We start from the raw sequence: 19,500 nt of genomic DNA, 5'->3' as shown, positions 1-19,500 counted from the left end.
CTCGTTCGGCGCGCGGCCGCCGCCACCGCAGGCGCGTCAGGGCATGCTGTACAACTCGGGCGTGGCCACGGACATGGCCGCCTCGACGGTGACGGCGGTGGTGGCCGCCAAGGACGGGGCACGGCAGGAGGTGGCCCGCGACCTGCGGTCGCCGTTGTCGTCGCCGTGCAAGTGGTTCTTCTACGACGAGGCGGACGCGCGAACCCGGTGCCTCGGCATCCAAGGCTCCGACTCGCTGGCGTCGTCGAAGGGCAACCTCCTGTTCGAGCCCACCGAGTTCGAGGGCACGGGGGTGCTGGTGCACCGGGCATATCTACGAGGCGGCCAAGGGCATCTACGAGCAGGTGATGCCGGAGATCGAGGCTCACGGGCCACTCGCTCAGCGGCAGCCTCGCGGTGCTCGTCAGCCTGATGCTGCTGGCGCGCGGCGTGGTGACGGCTGACACGCTACACCCGATGGTCACGTTCGGGGCGCCCTCCATGTTCTCCGGCGGGAGCCGCGTCTAGATGTCGCGAGGCGCACGTCCAGTCCGTGGCCATGCACCGCGACATGCACAGGGCCTTCTCGTGCCGCTACCCGGGTCACGCCATCGCGCTGCGCCTCAATGGCGTGCTCCGCAGTCCGCACTCACCCGTGCCTCAACACGCACAAGGTACACGCCCATGGGCGCGAGGTACATCCTGCAGCCCGACAGCGGCTTGCCGCCGCGGCACCCGTTCCTCTCCGAGGGCGGGGCGTTGTTCCAGCTGAACTCGGAGGATAAGTTGGGCATTGCTGGAGGTGTTTTTTATAAATTTTATCCTAGTCAGCACCCACATGAAGACGTATGGACCTACGGTGCACGACTTCACAAGTTTAGGGAGTTAGATTTCGATTTTGAGAGTTCGTGCACATAAGTGGTACAAAGCTACAAGTTTAAGGGCCGCCGGTGTATTTAACTCTAACCTTTAAAACAGTCACCAACCGATGGATGCTTCAATGCTAAACCGGTGGCTCCATGTACAAATATACAATACAACTAAGTGCGAAAATTCTTCACATATTTAGCAGTAGACTATTGTAGATTTGGTTTTCATCGTTAAGAATACCAAGTTTCAAGGCAGCACCAACTCAATATCAAACACACAGAAGAATAGTTGCACGACATATTGAGCATTAGAACAGTGTTTTGCAACACTACTTCAGCAGTACTTCTTAAGCAAATGAACAATGTTTTCCTCTCACAATAAATCAGCATAAGTATCAGCATAAGCCAAATTTCAACGAAACGAACAGGCCCACACGGCCACAAAGCATACTGTTTGTAAAGATCACAATTGTTCAGAAACTGGAACATTTTCTTCTAAAACGGGCACATCTGAACAGTATCCAGATCATGTAGCAAAGACATTTATGAAACAAAAGTCAGTATAGGTGTGTAACTATCTTGATTCTTGACCCCATCTAGTCATGAATACTTGCCTAAGATTACAGAATGATTGAATTTTGGAGGCTTCTACCAATAAACAGTAGGATGCTACAAGACATGGCAAGCAATTTGCTGCCAGAATCATATAGTAACTGACATTCAGATACTTCGTCAATGCAACCCACAGCTACAGCTGACAAGGCAAAAAACTACCCTATCAGAAATATTACCCTATAACTTAAAGTGAACTGTTAAAAGAATCTGTTCATGGACATCAGAAGCATGCCTGTTAATTGTAATAGTCATACTGACAATTATGTAACAACTACCAAAGAAAGCTTTAGCAACATGCTTGAAATATCATAGACTGGTATTATCAACCCAATTTGGAATGGATCATTAAGTACATGCTCTGTTTGGTTCTTGGCCAGACCTAGCCACGCCAGAGTTGAGGCCGCACCGCATATTGCGCAGACAAAATGAGCGCCAAGCTTTGGGCGAACTGTGGCCAGCAAATGCACTACGCTGCAGCCTTCACGAGAGCGGTATGCTGCAGGTTGCCACAAGTTCGGCCGCGAAGCAAACACAAGGCAAACTGTAGGCGGGGTAGGCGGGGTGAGCAGTGGCGTGCTCTGGACAGGAACCAAACACACCCATAGAACACAGATCATGAGTACAGATATACACTTTTATTCCCATTATCCCATACAAAACAGATGATGGGAAACTGAGAAGATGCAGAGGAGAATAGAGAAGATATTCTAGGATTTGTGTGCATTTACAAATTGTACCAAACAAACTGGTACTTTGGAAGGAAGCATAATCAAATATTTTCAGTCAAGCAATATCATATCTTCAGTTCTGCGCAAACACCAGGAACATTTATATTCACCGACCTACTCAAGCAAATCTAATGCCAGAATCCTAAAACAGAGTGATTTGACTAGACTACCCAAGCAAGCGCTTCGAACAAACATCATAGTTCAGCACAAAACAACTCGACCCAAAAGTAATTTCCTCACTGGAAACCAGATTACAGAAACCTGTCTATGGGCTATGGCATATAGTCATGATCCACCATAATGCAGAATGAATTGCAAACAACAAATCGATCAGACAAAATTGGTACCACCAAATCACCCACAATCGATCAGACAAAATTGGCTCCGCAAAATCACCCACAATTTCCATGCCAAAAGGTGTGCACAATTTGGAATTTACTGGGGTAAGGTCTGAGAAATAACTACCTCTTTCGATTTCCTCAGTCACAGGGCAGCAAACAATTTGCCGACAGTTAAGACTTAAGAACAGAGCATGACGTGCACCAAATTAACAACACAAAACGGCAATTCTGAGTACTACACGGCTATCTATCGTATTATAAGGCCACAATCTGCAAGACTGCAATCCATACTTCACAGATACAATCTGAGTATGAAGTTCACAAGGCCTGGGACCCTCCGTGAGAGACCATGACAAGCAGGTGAGCAAGCAAAAGCGGCCAGGGCGAAACTCACACACGCCAGATCAGACCTCGTCCTCGTGGAGCATCATGTTGGGGATGCCCTTGTTGATGGGGAAGCAGCGGCTGGTGTCGGGGCAGACGAGGGAGCCCTCCTGGACGTGGACCTCGAGGAGCGCATGGTGGATGCGGCGGATGGCGCTACCCTCGACGTCGGCGGCGCCCTCGGCGAAGATCTCCTCCTCGGGGGGCTGGTCTTCGGGGAGGAGCTCGGGGAGGCCAAGCGCGCGGGTGGCGGCGACGAGCGCGCGCCAGTCGATCTTGGGGAGGAGGCCGCGGATGAAGTCGGCGTTGAGCGTGCTCCCGGTCGGCGGCCGCGGCCGCGGCCGTGCGTTGGGAGGCGGGCATGGGGGTGAGCCACTGGGAGTAGTCGCGGTCGAAGAACTCCCAGTCCGGGAGAAGCACGCCGGCGATGGCGAGGATGCCGAAGCCATACGTGGCCGCCGCCTTGCGCAGCGACGCCGTGGCCAGCCCCGTGAGCACCACCGGCCGCCGCCAGCGCCACGAGGCTCCGCCGTAGCAGCTCGTCCCTCCCCATGCTGCCCGCAGCGCCCGGACCCTCGGCCGCCAGCCTCACGCCCTGGACCGTACAGACCTCCTCGAAGCTGTGCCTCCCCCTCCCTCGTCCTTCCCCTCGGCTGGGGACACGAAACGAGAAGCGCGTGCGCCCTGCGCTGCTGCTACCGCCGCCGCCGCCTGCCTCGGTTTCCCTTCCCCTCCCCCTGGCCCCGGGTTGGCTAGGCTCGCTTCGCCTGCTGGGCTGCTGCCATGGCTTTGCTGCCGCTGCTGGTCTCTCTGCGACTGCGCGTAGGCTCTGGCGCCGCGACATGGACTCGGTCTATTTTTATGGCGTGGGCGGAGGTGGGGTTTGGCAGGCAGACATGTGGGGCCCGCTTCGGGCCAGCCATTGGATCAGCAGGCCGCTGTCAGGAGCTTAGCCGAGAAAACCAAAGGCACACGCAATAGGCTCATTCATTCGGTCACTGACCGTCATGGGCTTTTTCAGGGCGCGTCCGTCGACAACTGCCAACTACTTGTGTTGACATGCAACTATAAAGTGCGGGGCATCTCGCGTATTCAACATTTCCAGCAATTTTGTAGATTTTCTGGAAACCCTCGCTTTCACGATGGACCAATTCTATGCCTTGTCTTCATAAAATGCAAGCAGTCTGTACTTGCCATGACTTGTTTTAGACAAGTCCGAGTCAAAATTTGAGAACTTCAGTTAGAAAAATAATGTATGAAATGTGAATTGAGCAATAGCTTGGTTGGTTAGATTCGTTACAGCGGAACATGTACTTGGCTTTGGTAGTTGCTCGCAGTTTTTTGTTTTTATTCTAGATTAAATTAATGGTGTTATTCTTTCAATGATAAGTAACATGCTCATAGACAGTAAAACATCTCTTGTGTATTCGGAGGTGGGCGTATATGCATGTGTTTATAGGGGTAGGGGTGGACTCATAATAAAAATTGACTGGAGGCGCACCAATGACAAACCTCACTGGGCACTACCTAGTTCGGCCCCTTATAAGGCTGAATTTCAGTGTCTAATGTCACTATTATTTGGCAATAAACGACGTGTCTCACGATAATGAGACATCTGTTGTGAATTCATAGGTATCTCTATCTCTTATAATTTTAAACCCCACTATTAGTGATGTATCTCAACATGGGCGAGCTGCACGTCTACCTAAGCAATGCCCTGTCACATGCAATTATTTATCCGACCCCTGATGAGCAACCAAAAGAACAACTTGCGCTTCCTTCCTCAAATTGTCTGACTTCCAAACCCAAGAGAATAGACGGGAGGCTTCCACTAATCCTTGCAGGATGGAGTAATCCTGTTTTGAACAGAACTGTGCCGAGCCCCAGCTGTATGTCCAAAGAGTCCGACGGATTGCGATTCACCAATGATCATGCCCTGTACTCGCTCTATGTTTCTAAAGGAAGTCGTTTTGATGTTGACTTAAGTCAAATATTTTAAACTTTGACTACAAATAAATTCTTTTGGGTTGACTTTGAAAATATGAAAGTGATGTAAGTAGATTTATCTCGAAATGTAGTTTTATAAAAATATATATTGACTATATTCTATAAAAATTTTATAGCAAAACGTAGTGGTAAGTTGTTTTTTGAGACCGTGTCGATGTCCGAATGACGTACTTTAGGGACATGGAGGGAGTAATTCGTTGAGTTGTGCTAAAGCCTAAGTTGAAAGTGGTAAGCAAAGAACGATGTTTATCTCATGATCTATAAAGAACTTCAAAGAGCAATTTTTGTTTCTGGCAAAAGAAAACAACTGAGGATAACTGTTCTCAAGGATTCACCGAAGTACTTGAGTTGGGGTTGTAAGCAGCCGGGCCACTGAATTTTCCAAACAACTTAAGAACATCCTTCCACCAAAAAGAGCCAATTTGACTTCTAGCATGAGGGGTGTGCATGTATTTGAATAGAGTTTTGTCCAAGTCAACTGAACCCAAGGAATATCAGCATTGTTGTAAAATTTATCCAAAAATTTTAGAAGCAAGGTTGTGTTCTGGTTTTCCATATTGAGAATTCCTAGGCCACCTTCTCCTTCCTTTGATCTACATGCTGGTTCCCAAGCAGCAAGTTCTTCTGTTAATATCGCCACCACCCCCATAAGCAATGTTTTATCTATACAACCGTGTGAGGACGTTATAGTTTTATGACTATATATACATACGAGCGTTTGAATCCATAAAAATAAATTGAGATAGATAAAATTATCATATCTGGCTCTCAACAGGTAAGGCACGTTCTCTACACCGATGAATTGGCTACTCGAACCTGTGTAGACAATTTCGATCGTAAATAGCATTTGTTTTTGCGCGCCGGTACTATAATAAGAAACATGACTAACGTGTTCACGTCCTTGTAATCACGTTAGTAGAGTAGGACTAGCGCAGGTAGTTAAATCCACGGACGAATCTGTTAGGTATTCTGGTTGAGCTAACTGTATGTATACGGTGGCCGGTGGGGCCCTCGTCGGAGAAGCTAAATTTGAGATCAACCAACAATGTGCGTACGTAATTGACCCTCTCTCTCTCTTTCTCCTCATTTTCTGCCTCATATCTACGTACAGTAAGCGCCTGCCAAGTTTTCTCACCACTAAAATAAAGCACAACTATATAGCGTGTAGCCGTGAGGTGTGGACTAGTCGTGCCTGCGTGCGTCGCATCGTGTTCCTTCCAAGGCAAAGCGAAAGCTCTGGCCTTGCAGTTGCAGGTGGTTGGAGTCGGAAGCGAGTTGCCAAGTTGGTCCCGCCCTCGAAGACGTGACAGCCGGAGTCATGCGACGAGACAAAAACAAAAATGCTGCGCCCCACATCAACGCAAGGCTCTCCAGGCTCCCTCCAGGCAGTGATCACGAGGAACACGCTTCCTTTCCTCCCCCAGATGAGTCCAGCGGAGCGGCACTCCCCCGCCGTTGCCTAATCGCGCGCTCCAAAAGCGACCAGCGAGCGCACGCCGCCGCTACGGCACGGCACCCGGCGGCAGGGCAGCCAGCAGCCTGCCTTGCCTAACCACCGCGCGCCCAATGCCACGTGGGGGCCACGCCTCATTTCGTGCACGCGTCCGTCGCCATACCCCGTACACCCGGTGATGGACGTTTCGTGTACGGTGCACGCCAGGCCAGCGGTCGCCGGTCGCCCCGCCGCCTACCGGTACGGCCTCGATAGACCCGCAGCCGGCGCCCGGCGGTCAGCGACCTGGGCGACTCTCCTCCGTGACGGATCACGCGGAATTCATTCTCCTCCGCTCCGAGTCTGGGACGCCGGGACGGTGAACGCGCCTAGCGCAGTCGCGATTCACGTGCAGCGTGCGTGCTAACTGTTCATGGAAGCGAAGGACCAGAGCAGGAACGTGTTTTTGCGCGGCAAATTTGGCCGCTCTCCCTCGCGCTGGCCCTGCCGCCACCAGCGTCACTGGGGCGTAGCGTAGCACTGGTCCATGGATCGGTGAACTGGTGGTATAGCTAGCGTACACGCACCCAACCAGGGCAGCCGCAGCACCACGTAGTCACGTACAGACCATAGAGACAAGAGACCTATTGTACCAGAGACGCTCACGACGGCCAGCAGCAGTCTTGGAACTGTGGTGCACTGTTTCTCCTGGTCTGGTGTGAGAAGATGTGACTGTTGGCCTACACCTTTTCTTGCCCCCATTTCCCTTCGGAGGGTTGTGCATCGCCATTGCGCTGCATTTAAGTAGGCGATTGAAAGGCTACATGAATGGTGATCGCCGTGGAGTCGACCAGTAAATTTGCAGGGGGCCGTGGTACCCAGGTTCCTCCATGTGAAGTGAAACTGACATTTTGAACCCGGAAACGATGATGTACCAACTCGCTCGTGGAATATGCTACTACTAGCATGCTCTACAATCTGCAGCCTGCGGCCGTGCTCCAATCACCTTCGCACATGAGAGATTCAGAGTCGCCTAATCGCATTTGCAGAGAATCAATGTGGATCTGCCCCGTTCGTCTTACCTTATAATCCACATTATTTAGCTTATTTTTTTAGCCGAAATAATATTTTTCTCTCATAATAATTCAGTCAGAACAGTATTTTCAGCCAAGTTTCAACAAGCCGAACGGAGCCATATCAACTGCGTGCATCAGCAGTTACTAATAAGCATGCACCAGCAGTTACTAATAAGCATGCACAGCACAACACCCTTCAAGACCCGTCACGAACAAAACAAGCCAAGCCATCCAGGCCATCGCCATGACGCCATTAAACAGGTCAAGGCATCGCGACCACTGGATCGTGGCATCTCATACTCACGTCGTGTACTCGTGTTCCATCAGCTGGCTGGTTCGTATCGTTACTGGCTCGTAAAAAAATACTGCTGGCTAGTTTGTATGAGAAAAAAATACTATTCCGATAAAAAAATTATGACCATTTACAACGAGCCACAGCCAAATGAACGTATGCATATTTCCATCGCCTTCCACTTCGCCCATCCTCCTGTCTCTATCAATTTGACGTGACTTGTAGCGCATAAATTCATCTGCCAATCCTACGTGGCTCTTCTAGTACAGAAATTAATGATGCTCTTTTATCAAAGGAAAAGAAAAAAAGTTGGAAATACTAGGCCTTGTTTAGATTCCAAATTTTTTCACTCTCTTTATCATATCAAATCTTTAAACATATGGAGTATTAAATGTAGATAAAAAAATAACTAATTATATAGTTTGATTGTAAATTACGAGACAAATCTTTTAAACCTAGTTAAATCATGATTAAACAATAATTATCAAATATAAATGAAAGGGCTACAGTGTCAAATACTGATTCTCAACAGCTATCTAAACAAGGCCCTGCTACTCTGCTAGCAGAAGTATAAGCAGCGGGCTAAAGAAAGCCACGACTGTCCACACAGAATAGCGACTTGTTGGAAGCCGTCGGTGTCCTGCGGATGGGCAGGAGGTCACCAGCATCATTAAGCCAAGAAGCACTCACATCATCTACGTAGCAGTGTAGCACTAATGGTCGCACTGACCTGTACGGCCCCATGTAGCGTTGAGAGATCAGATGCTTCAGTTCCAATGCTATCGTTAAGCTCGATCGGCTGATGAAAGGGGCTGCTTTCTAGCCACGTAGTAACCTGGCAGCCCTTAAACTTGTAGCTCTGTGCCACTTAGGTGTACGAACTTTCAAAATCGAAATCTAACTCCTTTTACTTGTTAAGTCGTGCACTACAGATCCATACCCCCTCATGTGGCTGCTGACTAGGATACAAATTTATGAAAAAACACCTCCAGCAATGCCCAGCTTATCCTCCGAGTCCCGGACTCCCGGTTCACCTGCTCCAGCTGTGACGTGATCTCCTGCGCGTCGAAGGGGCTCTGGCACTTCCCCACGAACACACGCAGGGCGCTCACAACATCAGCCACGCGGTAGTCGTATGCCGGCATGTTGGTCACCCTGGCCAGCGCATACACCGCGGAGCGGAGGCAGTCCTTGTACAGCGCTGTGCAACTCATCACCAGGCAATCCGCCGGCGTCCCTCACGCCCCGTAGCTAAGGTTGAACGCGTGCAGCCTCGCCGATCTCCTGGCGGCGGTCAGCGCGACGATGGTGAGCTCCTGGATCATCGTGGCGCGCTGCGACTCCGGTTGCTGGACTCTCGAGCAGGGAGACTCAGAGGCGCTGGTTGGACGTCCTGCCGCAGGTCTGGGCGACGAGGGACGTTATTCGATGCTCATTATTCGAGTGAAAATTTTCATGATGGAAAACCTGTTAGTTTTAGTAGATGAATGATCAGTCTCTGGAGAAGGCGGAGGCCGGCATCATACGCGCCCAAGCTGGACGCGGACTCCACGTGGCCGTGCACCGCGCCGGCGTACGAAGTGGCCTCCGGCCCACAGCCGCGCCGGCCCATCTGGTCGCACCTCCCGGACTCCCGGTTCACCTGCTCCAGCTGTGACGTGATCTCCTGCACGTCGAAGGGGCTCTGGCACTTCTCCACGAACACACGCAGGGCGCTCACAGCGTCAGCCACGCGGTCGTCGTATGCCGGCATGTTGGTCACCCTGGCCAGCGCATACGCCGCGGAGCGGAGGCAGTCGCGCGCGGGGCCTACTCTCGTTCGGCGCGCGGCCGCCGCCACCGCAGGCGCGTCAGGGCATGCTGTACAACTCGGGCGTGGCCACGGACATGGCCGCCTCGACGGTGACGGCGGTGGTGGCCGCCAAGGACGGGGCACGGCAGGAGGTGGCCCGCGACCTGCGGTCGCCGTTGTCGTCGCCGTGCAAGTGGTTCTTCTACGACGAGGCGGACGCGCGAACCCGGTGCCTCGGCATCCAAGGCTCCGACTCGCTGGCGTCGTCGAAGGGCAACCTCCTGTTCGAGCCCACCGAGTTCGAGGGCACGGGGGTGCTGGTGCACCGGGCATATCTACGAGGCGGCCAAGGGCATCTACGAGCAGGTGATGCCGGAGATCGAGGCTCACGGGCCACTCGCTCAGCGGCAGCCTCGCGGTGCTCGTCAGCCTGATGCTGCTGGCGCGCGGCGTGGTGACGGCTGACACGCTACACCCGATGGTCACGTTCGGGGCGCCCTCCATGTTCTCCGGCGGGAGCCGCGTCTAGATGTCGCGAGGCGCACGTCCAGTCCGTGGCCATGCACCGCGACATGCACAGGGCCTTCTCGTGCCGCTACCCGGGTCACGCCATCGCGCTGCGCCTCAATGGCGTGCTCCGCAGTCCGCACTCACCCGTGCCTCAACACGCACAAGGTACACGCCCATGGGCGCGAGGTACATCCTGCAGCCCGACAGCGGCTTGCCGCCGCGGCACCCGTTCCTCTCCGAGGGCGGGGCGTTGTTCCAGCTGAACTCGGAGGATAAGTTGGGCATTGCTGGAGGTGTTTTTTATAAATTTTATCCTAGTCAGCACCCACATGAAGACGTATGGACCTACGGTGCACGACTTCACAAGTTTAGGGAGTTAGATTTCGATTTTGAGAGTTCGTGCACATAAGTGGTACAAAGCTACAAGTTTAAGGGCCGCCGGTGTATTTAACTCTAACCTTTAAAACAGTCACCAACCGATGGATGCTTCAATGCTAAACCGGTGGCTCCATGTACAAATATACAATACAACTAAGTGCGAAAATTCTTCACATATTTAGCAGTAGACTATTGTAGATTTGGTTTTCATCGTTAAGAATACCAAGTTTCAAGGCAGCACCAACTCAATATCAAACACACAGAAGAATAGTTGCACGACATATTGAGCATTAGAACAGTGTTTTGCAACACTACTTCAGCAGTACTTCTTAAGCAAATGAACAATGTTTTCCTCTCACAATAAATCAGCATAAGTATCAGCATAAGCCAAATTTCAACGAAACGAACAGGCCCACACGGCCACAAAGCATACTGTTTGTAAAGATCACAATTGTTCAGAAACTGGAACATTTTCTTCTAAAACGGGCACATCTGAACAGTATCCAGATCATGTAGCAAAGACATTTATGAAACAAAAGTCAGTATAGGTGTGTAACTATCTTGATTCTTGACCCCATCTAGTCATGAATACTTGCCTAAGATTACAGAATGATTGAATTTTGGAGGCTTCTACCAATAAACAGTAGGATGCTACAAGACATGGCAAGCAATTTGCTGCCAGAATCATATAGTAACTGACATTCAGATACTTCGTCAATGCAACCCACAGCTACAGCTGACAAGGCAAAAAACTACCCTATCAGAAATATTACCCTATAACTTAAAGTGAACTGTTAAAAGAATCTGTTCATGGACATCAGAAGCATGCCTGTTAATTGTAATAGTCATACTGACAATTATGTAACAACTACCAAAGAAAGCTTTAGCAACATGCTTGAAATATCATAGACTGGTATTATCAACCCAATTTGGAATGGATCATTAAGTACATGCTCTGTTTGGTTCTTGGCCAGACCTAGCCACGCCAGAGTTGAGGCCGCACCGCATATTGCGCAGACAAAATGAGCGCCAAGCTTTGGGCGAACTGTGGCCAGCAAATGCACTACGCTGCAGCCTTCACGAGAGCGGTATGCTGCAGGTTGCCACAAGTTCGGCCGCGAAGCAAACACAAGGCAAACTGTAGGCGGGGTAGGCGGGGTGAGCAGTGGCGTGCTCTGGACAGGAACCAAACACACCCATAGAACACAGATCATGAGTACAGATATACACTTTTATTCCCATTATCCCATACAAAACAGATGATGGGAAACTGAGAAGATGCAGAGGAGAATAGAGAAGATATTCTAGGATTTGTGTGCATTTACAAATTGTACCAAACAAACTGGTACTTTGGAAGGAAGCATAATCAAATATTTTCAGTCAAGCAATATCATATCTTCAGTTCTGCGCAAACACCAGGAACATTTATATTCACCGACCTACTCAAGCAAATCTAATGCCAGAATCCTAAAACAGAGTGATTTGACTAGACTACCCAAGCAAGCGCTTCGAACAAACATCATAGTTCAGCACAAAACAACTCGACCCAAAAGTAATTTCCTCACTGGAAACCAGATTACAGAAACCTGTCTATGGGCTATGGCATATAGTCATGATCCACCATAATGCAGAATGAATTGCAAACAACAAATCGATCAGACAAAATTGGTACCACCAAATCACCCACAATCGATCAGACAAAATTGGCTCCGCAAAATCACCCACAATTTCCATGCCAAAAGGTGTGCACAATTTGGAATTTACTGGGGTAAGGTCTGAGAAATAACTACCTCTTTCGATTTCCTCAGTCACAGGGCAGCAAACAATTTGCCGACAGTTAAGACTTAAGAACAGAGCATGACGTGCACCAAATTAACAACACAAAACGGCAATTCTGAGTACTACACGGCTATCTATCGTATTATAAGGCCACAATCTGCAAGACTGCAATCCATACTTCACAGATACAATCTGAGTATGAAGTTCACAAGGCCTGGGACCCTCCGTGAGAGACCATGACAAGCAGGTGAGCAAGCAAAAGCGGCCAGGGCGAAACTCACACACGCCAGATCAGACCTCGTCCTCGTGGAGCATCATGTTGGGGATGCCCTTGTTGATGGGGAAGCAGCGGCTGGTGTCGGGGCAGACGAGGGAGCCCTCCTGGACGTGGACCTCGAGGAGCGCATGGTGGATGCGGCGGATGGCGCTACCCTCGACGTCGGCGGCGCCCTCGGCGAAGATCTCCTCCTCGGGGGGCTGGTCTTCGGGGAGGAGCTCGGGGAGGCCAAGCGCGCGGGTGGCGGCGACGAGCGCGCGCCAGTCGATCTTGGGGAGGAGGCCGCGGATGAAGTCGGCGTTGAGCTCCACCTCCTTGGTGCACCACTTGGTCGCCTCCAGCGTCAGCGGGTAGCCGGTGGTTGCGCCCCGGACGTTCGACGCCAGCATGTTGTGCGTCAGGAGCCTCATCTCTCTCTCTCGCGTGGCTCGCCTCGGGTCTCGCGCTGCTCCGGCGGCGTGGTGCGGCTGGCTGCGGAGTAAAACCCTAGCGGAGTGCAATGGGAGAATGCGGGAGGATTGGACGATTCTGGAGCCGAGCCGGGGAGGACGGGGATTTGGCCTTCTGCTTTGGGATTCGTGCTGTCATAGAGGATGGCCCGTTCGCATGCCTTTAAACCCGATATGATCCACTTTTTTTTTTTTTTCATCCAAAACGGTGTTTTTCTCTAACGAATTTCTCAACGTTCATCCAACGAACGGGGCCGATGAGCTGACGGCGAACGACGGCAGAAGGCGGGGAGACGTCGATCACGTGACCCTTTGAACGGATGACGGATCGCAACGAAACTGCAGTTATCTTTCTAAAAAACAAGAAACTAAATTTCCTCGCAAGCTGCGAATTTATCCTGCTATCAGGGAGGACGGGATGAATGAATGCTTTGGCTTACTAAATGTTTAATACGGAGTACAATAGCTGTCGCATAGATTATATATATACTGCTTTGATTGATGCCACATGCCAGAAACACTTGTTGCGAAAATAAAACCATGGTCCCAACGGTTTGCAAAATCGCATCTCATGCATCTTATGTGACCATGTGCAAAGTTGCTGTGAAATAACTCAATTGCTGATGGTTTTTACGGCTGATAAGGCCGCTAATACTGTTTTGTTGTGAGAGAAAAACACTGTACCATGACTGGTAAGCCGGGCTGATAAGTTCAAGCGAACATGATTCAAAAAGTGTATTAGTTCAGTCTCATTGTTACTGAAACGGCATGTGATCAAATCTTGCCGTGCCCTTTGTGATTAAAAAAGAATGCTTTGCCCTGACCTACCCTTTTCATCCAAACAAATTCAGTGGTAGTCTAGTTTACTGCTCCCTCCGTTTCAAATTATAAAAGTAGCTCCGTTCGGCTTGCTGAATCTTGGCTGAAACTGGCTGAAAAACACTGTTCTGGCTGAATTGTTGTGAGAGAAAAACACTGTTCTGGCTGAAAAAACAAGCCGAACAAGCCAAATATAAGGTAAGCCGAACGGGGCTATGTAGCTAAAAAAGCCAAAACATCCTATAATTTGGAACAGAGGTATCCAACATTGCATTAAATTCAAAGCTAATCAAACTTATTTCTTCTTTTGCAGCCTGTTAAATTCCCAATGTATCTTTTTGATTGCGTAAAACAAGAGAAGCCACTTATGATTGCGTAATCGCTAGTTCAGTATTCAGTGTAAGGAACGAGGTACATTGACATATGGCCTAAGCCAAAGATCTTGTTGCCAAATGCACTAATCCTCAAAAGTAGACCATGTGTAGGAAAATGGGAAATGAACTCTAAAAGTAAAACCTACAAGGTTGATATTGCAAACAGATTTGAACTTACCTCATAACGCTAGACTCTTCTGTCTTCTGTCTCAAAAAGCATCCTGAAACGCATCCCCAGCAGATATACGGGTATGGTACACAGCCTCGACATATTTTGCAAGCGATATGACAAACTCTGAAGGGCTTGCCCTGCAAAAGCAAATGTTAAAACATTTGACAGGAAAAGCGCCTGAAAAATAAATGGTTAGAGGTTCTACCTTGAGTTGTAGAAAATTGTAAACCGGCTATTTGTCGAAAGCAGCATGAGCAGCTGCAGCAAGAAGAGCGATATGCATGCTATCACTTGATAAGACTGAAGATGGCATGACAGTTTGTGGCCAATTTACCCGGCAAATTCTCAGCAGAAGCTGATTATTGTCATTCCTGACAAAGCAATGAAACATGTAAAAATCAACCAAACAGAAACCATCTGATGGGAAGGAGACAGAACAAGATAGGAAGCGACTGTTTTGAATACTGGAAGTATGAACATACCAGATAAAAAAGGACGAAGTCACTAACAACTAGTTTCTTTGAACTTACAAAGACAACCCAGCCTGTAGTTAGAAGATGCCGCTTTGGCTGACCTGAATTAAGAACGGTATTTAGAAGTTTATGCAACAGCCGTTCCCGCGAAATGTACAGCAACACGTGTAATGATATTATTACACTAAGTACAAAAAGGACAGCATGAAAGGCTGAAACAAAGTTTTCAGGGAAGAGGGGTGGGGAGTTCAAAACAAATTTGTTAGGCTTTAAACTCAACAGATAACCATGTCAAACAAATATAGAGCCGCATATTTGGAAGTAAAACAAGAAATAACTACCACTTTTGTCTAAGGAAGGTTCCAAACATTTCTCATGATATGGCCTTTTGTATGTCCCTTCGCAGAAGATAATTTTATTGCTGAGAAATGATTCATGAGACTTGCATGTTGAGCACATGGTCTAGCAAAATAAATATTGACAATTTATCGGTTGATAGATCCTATGAAGTAGAGTAGCTGACCTTCACTTCATGACATACATACATGTTCGGGATTGGTAGACTGGTCTGGAGGCATTACTGGGTCATCAACACTCCCAGTAGAATTATACAAATCAAGTTGGCAAATGATATCAACGTATAGCATTTTTGAATTTTATTATTTGTTTCCTGGCACACTGTAGTTCCTTCTCTAGTTTTATTTTCTCTCGCCCGCTTGGAAAGGTGAATTTAATTAGTGTACTTTTTACTATCATGTTCCGAAAAGAAAATAAGGACACTAGATAACACATCAAATCAAAGACTCTAAATTATACCTGCCGCTGGATATTCAATCCCCATATTCAAATCCACACCCGCGGTAATTGGGGAGGGTATGGACAGAAATAAAATACCCATTTTGATTGGAGTGTGGGTATGATAATATCCACCTTAACCGCTCAGTATCCATTTACCCGCTCATGTACTCCACCTTCAGGCACGTGCAGACTCCCGTTCGGCCAGCTCAAGCTCCCACCACGATATGCTTGTGATGCTTCCCTTTCTTATCTCCTGGGTATTCAATACCCATCGGGGATTATCCACTTCATTTCGGGATGGGGAATTTTAGTACGTACGGGTACGAGCAATAGGCGGGTGTGGACATGGATGCCCCATATCCTCCCCAACGGCAGCTATACTCTAAATGTGCTTTAAGTACGCATGATAATTGGCTACCTTCGTATTGTTAATACAGAACTTGGAATTTCTATCAATTCCTTCTAGAACTGCTTCAATCTTGACCCAGTGCCCCAATAACATAAAGCTACTAAGATTCTCCTTGGTCAATTTTTATCTTCAAATTAGTTAATGAGTAAAATTATATCTGGTTAGCCAAAACACATTTTTAACAGTACATAATGTGATATGAGCAATGAATATATAAACATAATTTCACTACGGTTGCAGATATATAAGAACATTAGGTCAAAATAACTTACCATATCATCCCTAGATATAAATGATTCCTCATGATTTGCCTCCTCATACAAACCATACGTTACTAGCATCTTCCAAGAGAAAAGTAGACATGCTAAGAATTTGCTAGCACTGGTTGTGCATCTTCATCTGACATGTTTCTCTATTCTGGTTGTATACAGCAGGACAATATTGTTTTACATCCCAAGACACATTGGTGGGCAGAAGTCCACGGATATGCATCTTATCATAAATCTTTGAAATCTCTATCATGTTACCGCATCTAACATAACCTTGAATCAGCGTCCAATATGTGACATAATTGGGATCTACATTATTCTCAATCATTTGATCAAGAAGTTTGATTGCTTCTTCCATATAACCTTGAGTACAGAGACCATTAATCAGTATTGAATAGGTGAACACGGTAGGCTGAATACCTTCCTCTATCATCCTTTGTTTTAGCTTAAAGGCCTCGGTTATGTAACCATCCTTGCAATGCTTATCAATTAATGTATTATAGGTGATAGCATTAGGGGATATACCCTTTGTCCGCAACTTCTTAAAAAGATTAACAGCCCTGGATAACTCCCCGGACTTGCAGAGACCATATATAAGAGAATTGTATGTTACTATATTTGGAGTGAGACCGGCACTCAACATTGTATCCCTCAGATCAAAAGCTACATCAACAAATCCTGAAGCAGAACAACCATGGATGAGGCTAGAATAAGTGAAATTGTCAGCAACAAACCCCTTGTTTTTTAGATCTGCAAACAAGTTTTTAGCATCTTCAATCCTTCCCAATTTGCATAGACCAAAAATAACAATGTTCCACATGATTTTTGCAGAATGATGATTTCCACCAGCAACAGTATCAATGACATTTGCTACTTTCCCTATCTCAAGTCTGGGTGCACAGATATCTGGAATCATGTCAGTACCTACAATATTTTGCAACACTAAATTTGCCTCATCAACCTTTCCCTTCCTGTAGAAACAACTCACTAAAGCACTGCAAATAAAAAGATTTGGTGTCAGACCTTTCTCAACCATTTCAAAATATAAGTTATAGGCTGTATGCAAATCTCCTTCTTTACACCATCCCGCAATCAGAGCTCCATATGTGACTGTGTTAGGAGAAAGTCCCCTAGTACTCATTTCAAAGAGCATATCATTCACCTTTCCATGTTGCTTAGCTATGAAGTGTCCAGTTATCAAAGAATTGAACAATTCAACTGTAGGAGCAAAACCTAAATTTTCCATTTCATTCATAATGCGAGTAGCTCTATCCATGTCGCCTATCTTACAATAACCACTAACTAATGTTCTGTAAGTTATAATATCAGGAGGACATCTCCATTCCTTCATCCTGTCAACAAGCTCTTCTGCTTTGGACATCCTCTCAATCTTACACAACCCATTGATAACTGTGTTAAATGTGGTTATATTTTTTGCTAGTCCCCTTGCTAAGGTTTCTTTCCAAAGGTTTAAGGCCTTCTCAGTTTTACCTGCCTTGAAAAAACCATCAAGCAAGGTGCTACAACTGATTTCATTAGGTGCAACACCTTTCTTCAACATGAAGAACCACAGTCTAAGTGCATCATCAATTGAGCCAAGCGAGCAAAAACCTTTTAGGAGTGCATTATATGTTAATGTCGTCACCGTGAATCCATTCCTTAACATTGTATCATATGTTTCAAAAGCCTTGTTCATCAAACCCTTTCTGCAATACCCATCAACTAGGCTATTGTAACTGTATGTATCTGGCCTAACACCAACACCTTCCATTTCATGCAAAATGTTATGTGCTTCCGCCACTCTCCCCAACTTGCAATATCCATTAATCATTGTGTTATACACAAACAAATTAACCTGGAGCTTAGCATCCATCATCTCATTCAGTAATCGAGCTGCGTCCTCCATTCTTCCCATTTGGCAATAGCCATTGATCACTGCACCATAAACAGCCTCATCAACCACAAGCTGTTTATTCTTCCTAATCTCCCGAACAACCCCCTCAGCCTCCTCCATGTTCTTCTCATTACAATATCCCTTCACAAGCAATGTATATGTAACTATATTTGGTGACAAACCTCTCCCAGGCAGCGACTCCAACATCCTCCTTGCATCGTTGGTCTGCCCCACCTCACAATAGCCATTCATCACTGCATGATATGCCACTAGGTTCACCTCCACACCCATCTTTGTCATCTCCTCCAAGAACTCCAATGCATGCACCACCCCTTTGACCCTGCAGTAAGCCTTTGCCATAATTGCCACGGTGAATTTGTCTGGCAGAATCCCTGCACGCTGCATCTGCTCAAACACTGACACTGCAGCGCCCAGGTCCCCAGTCTGTGTTAGCCTGTTGAGCATACTGTTGCAGGACCGCATGCTAGGGCGGCACCCGAGCGTCCGCATTTCGTCGAGCACCTGGAGGGCGCCGTCGAGTTGGCCGGCGTTGGCAAGTGCACGGAGGAGCAGGTCGAATGAGGCCGCGGAGAAGGAGAACTCCTTGTATACCTCGACGAGGTGCGGAAAGAGAGGCGGGGCCGGGGGCCGCGCGGAGAGGAGGGATGCCAGGATCGCGCGGGCGTCGGCGGAGCGGCGGGCGCGGGCGAGGATGTGGAGCAGCTGGGCGTGCGCGAGGAGGGAGGGGCGGGAAGGGGCGAGGCGGAAGAGCTGCAACGCGGCGTCGGGGTCGAGGCGGACCCGGCCCAGCGCCGCGTGGAGGAGAGCAGGGGTGAGGGGGCCCGAGGCGGAGAGGAGGCGGGCGGCGGCGGAGAAGCGGTGGAGGAGGAGGAGGCGGGTGAGGCGGCCCAGGAGTGTGGCATCTGTAGTGGCGTCGGCTGAAGTTGGCGCGGAGGAGTGGATGCCGCGGCGGAGAAAGGAGAGCGACAGGCGGCGGCAGCGTATCTGGGGAGACAAGTGGGGATGGTCAGTGGTGGAGTTCGGCCAAGATTTTAGGTGGAGCAGAAGTGCAGCAGAACGTACCGGCAGTTGCTCCCCGCCGTTAGCCATTGCCAGCGCCACTCCTCCGCTCGCCGCCGGTGCCCGCGCGGGGAGGAGGCGCAGGCTGAGACTGCGCCGCCGTCCAGCGCCTCGCGTCCTCGTCCTTGAGACCTGCGCCGCCGTCCACGACCGTGCCCCGCGCCAGGTCCGTGCGGAGGAGGGACGGGAGCCGGCCTGGGATTGTCCTTGACTTGAACGCGACCCGCGCCGCGTGCGCGCCGCCTCCCGCGCCGCCGCCCTCAACTGCGCCGGTGCGCTCCCACTGCGCGTACGCGCCCTGAAT

At 48.8% G+C, this 19,500-nt stretch overlaps 3 protein-coding genes and 3 pseudogenes across 8 annotated transcripts; 2 read left to right on the top strand and 4 right to left on the bottom strand.

Annotated features, from left to right (window-relative positions):
• The first annotated feature begins 73 nt into the window (after positions 1-73).
• LOC136552716 (phospholipase A1 PLIP1, chloroplastic-like) lies at positions 74-950 on the top strand (annotated as a pseudogene).
• Positions 951-2,642: 1,692 nt separating this feature from the next.
• On the bottom strand, positions 2,643-3,230 carry LOC136549130 (multifunctional methyltransferase subunit TRM112 homolog A-like; the record flags this gene model as incomplete). The annotated part of the gene is made up of 1 exon (XM_066540418.1): positions 2,643-3,230. A coding segment is annotated over one exon (294 nt), but the record flags the coding sequence as incomplete, so codon positions are not given.
• A 1-nt stretch (position 3,231) lies between these two features.
• Positions 3,232-3,775, bottom strand: LOC136549129 (uncharacterized; annotated as a pseudogene).
• A 5,835-nt stretch (positions 3,776-9,610) lies between these two features.
• Positions 9,611-10,487, top strand: LOC136552715 (phospholipase A1 PLIP1, chloroplastic-like; annotated as a pseudogene).
• A 438-nt stretch (positions 10,488-10,925) lies between these two features.
• Positions 10,926-19,269, bottom strand: LOC136550399 (putative pentatricopeptide repeat-containing protein At1g19290). 6 transcript variants are annotated; one of them, XM_066541963.1, is made up of 6 exons: positions 19,200-19,269; positions 16,226-19,121; positions 14,756-14,847; positions 14,479-14,644; positions 14,280-14,410; positions 10,926-11,139 (listed from the first exon to the last, which is right to left on the bottom strand). In XM_066541963.1, the coding sequence occupies exons 1-2, from the start codon at positions 19,224-19,226 to the stop codon at positions 16,329-16,331; spliced, it is 2,820 nt and encodes a 939-aa protein (XP_066398060.1). In that variant the 5' UTR covers positions 19,227-19,269; the 3' UTR covers positions 10,926-11,139; positions 14,280-14,410; positions 14,479-14,644; positions 14,756-14,847; positions 16,226-16,328. The 6 variants fall into 6 exon arrangements, with proteins under 6 accessions (XP_066398060.1, XP_066398061.1, XP_066398059.1 ...); XM_066541964.1 differs by lacking the exon at positions 10,926-11,139 and adding an exon at positions 11,185-11,578; XM_066541962.1 differs by lacking the exon at positions 10,926-11,139 and adding an exon at positions 13,161-13,218.
• On the bottom strand, positions 12,180-13,008 carry LOC136550400 (multifunctional methyltransferase subunit TRM112 homolog A-like). The gene has a single exon (XM_066541967.1). It carries the CDS (start codon positions 12,867-12,869, stop codon positions 12,474-12,476), a length of 396 nt encoding a protein of 131 aa, XP_066398064.1. The 5' UTR covers positions 12,870-13,008; the 3' UTR covers positions 12,180-12,473.
• Positions 19,270-19,500: the final 231 nt, after the last annotated feature.

This window comes from Miscanthus floridulus, chromosome 4 (genome assembly GCF_019320115.1).
Source record: "Miscanthus floridulus cultivar M001 chromosome 4, ASM1932011v1, whole genome shotgun sequence".
NCBI classification, from domain to species: Eukaryota; Viridiplantae; Streptophyta; class Magnoliopsida; order Poales; family Poaceae; genus Miscanthus; species Miscanthus floridulus.
This window is presented reverse-complemented; position numbering and strand designations above follow the sequence as displayed.

What these genes read in the sequence shown, in the direction of transcription:
- LOC136550400 (XM_066541967.1), bottom strand. Translation starts at nt 12,869, where the DNA reads ATGAGGCTCCTGACGCACAACATGCTGGCGTCGAACGTCCGGGGCGCA.
- LOC136550399 (XM_066541963.1), bottom strand. Translation starts at nt 19,226, where the DNA reads ATGGCTAACGGCGGGGAGCAACTGCCG. An exon ending in ACGGCGGGGAGCAACTGCCG is followed by an intron (nt 19,122 to 19,199) that starts GTACGTTCTGCT and finishes TTGTCTCCCCAG; the next exon opens with ATACGCTGCCGCCGCCTGTC.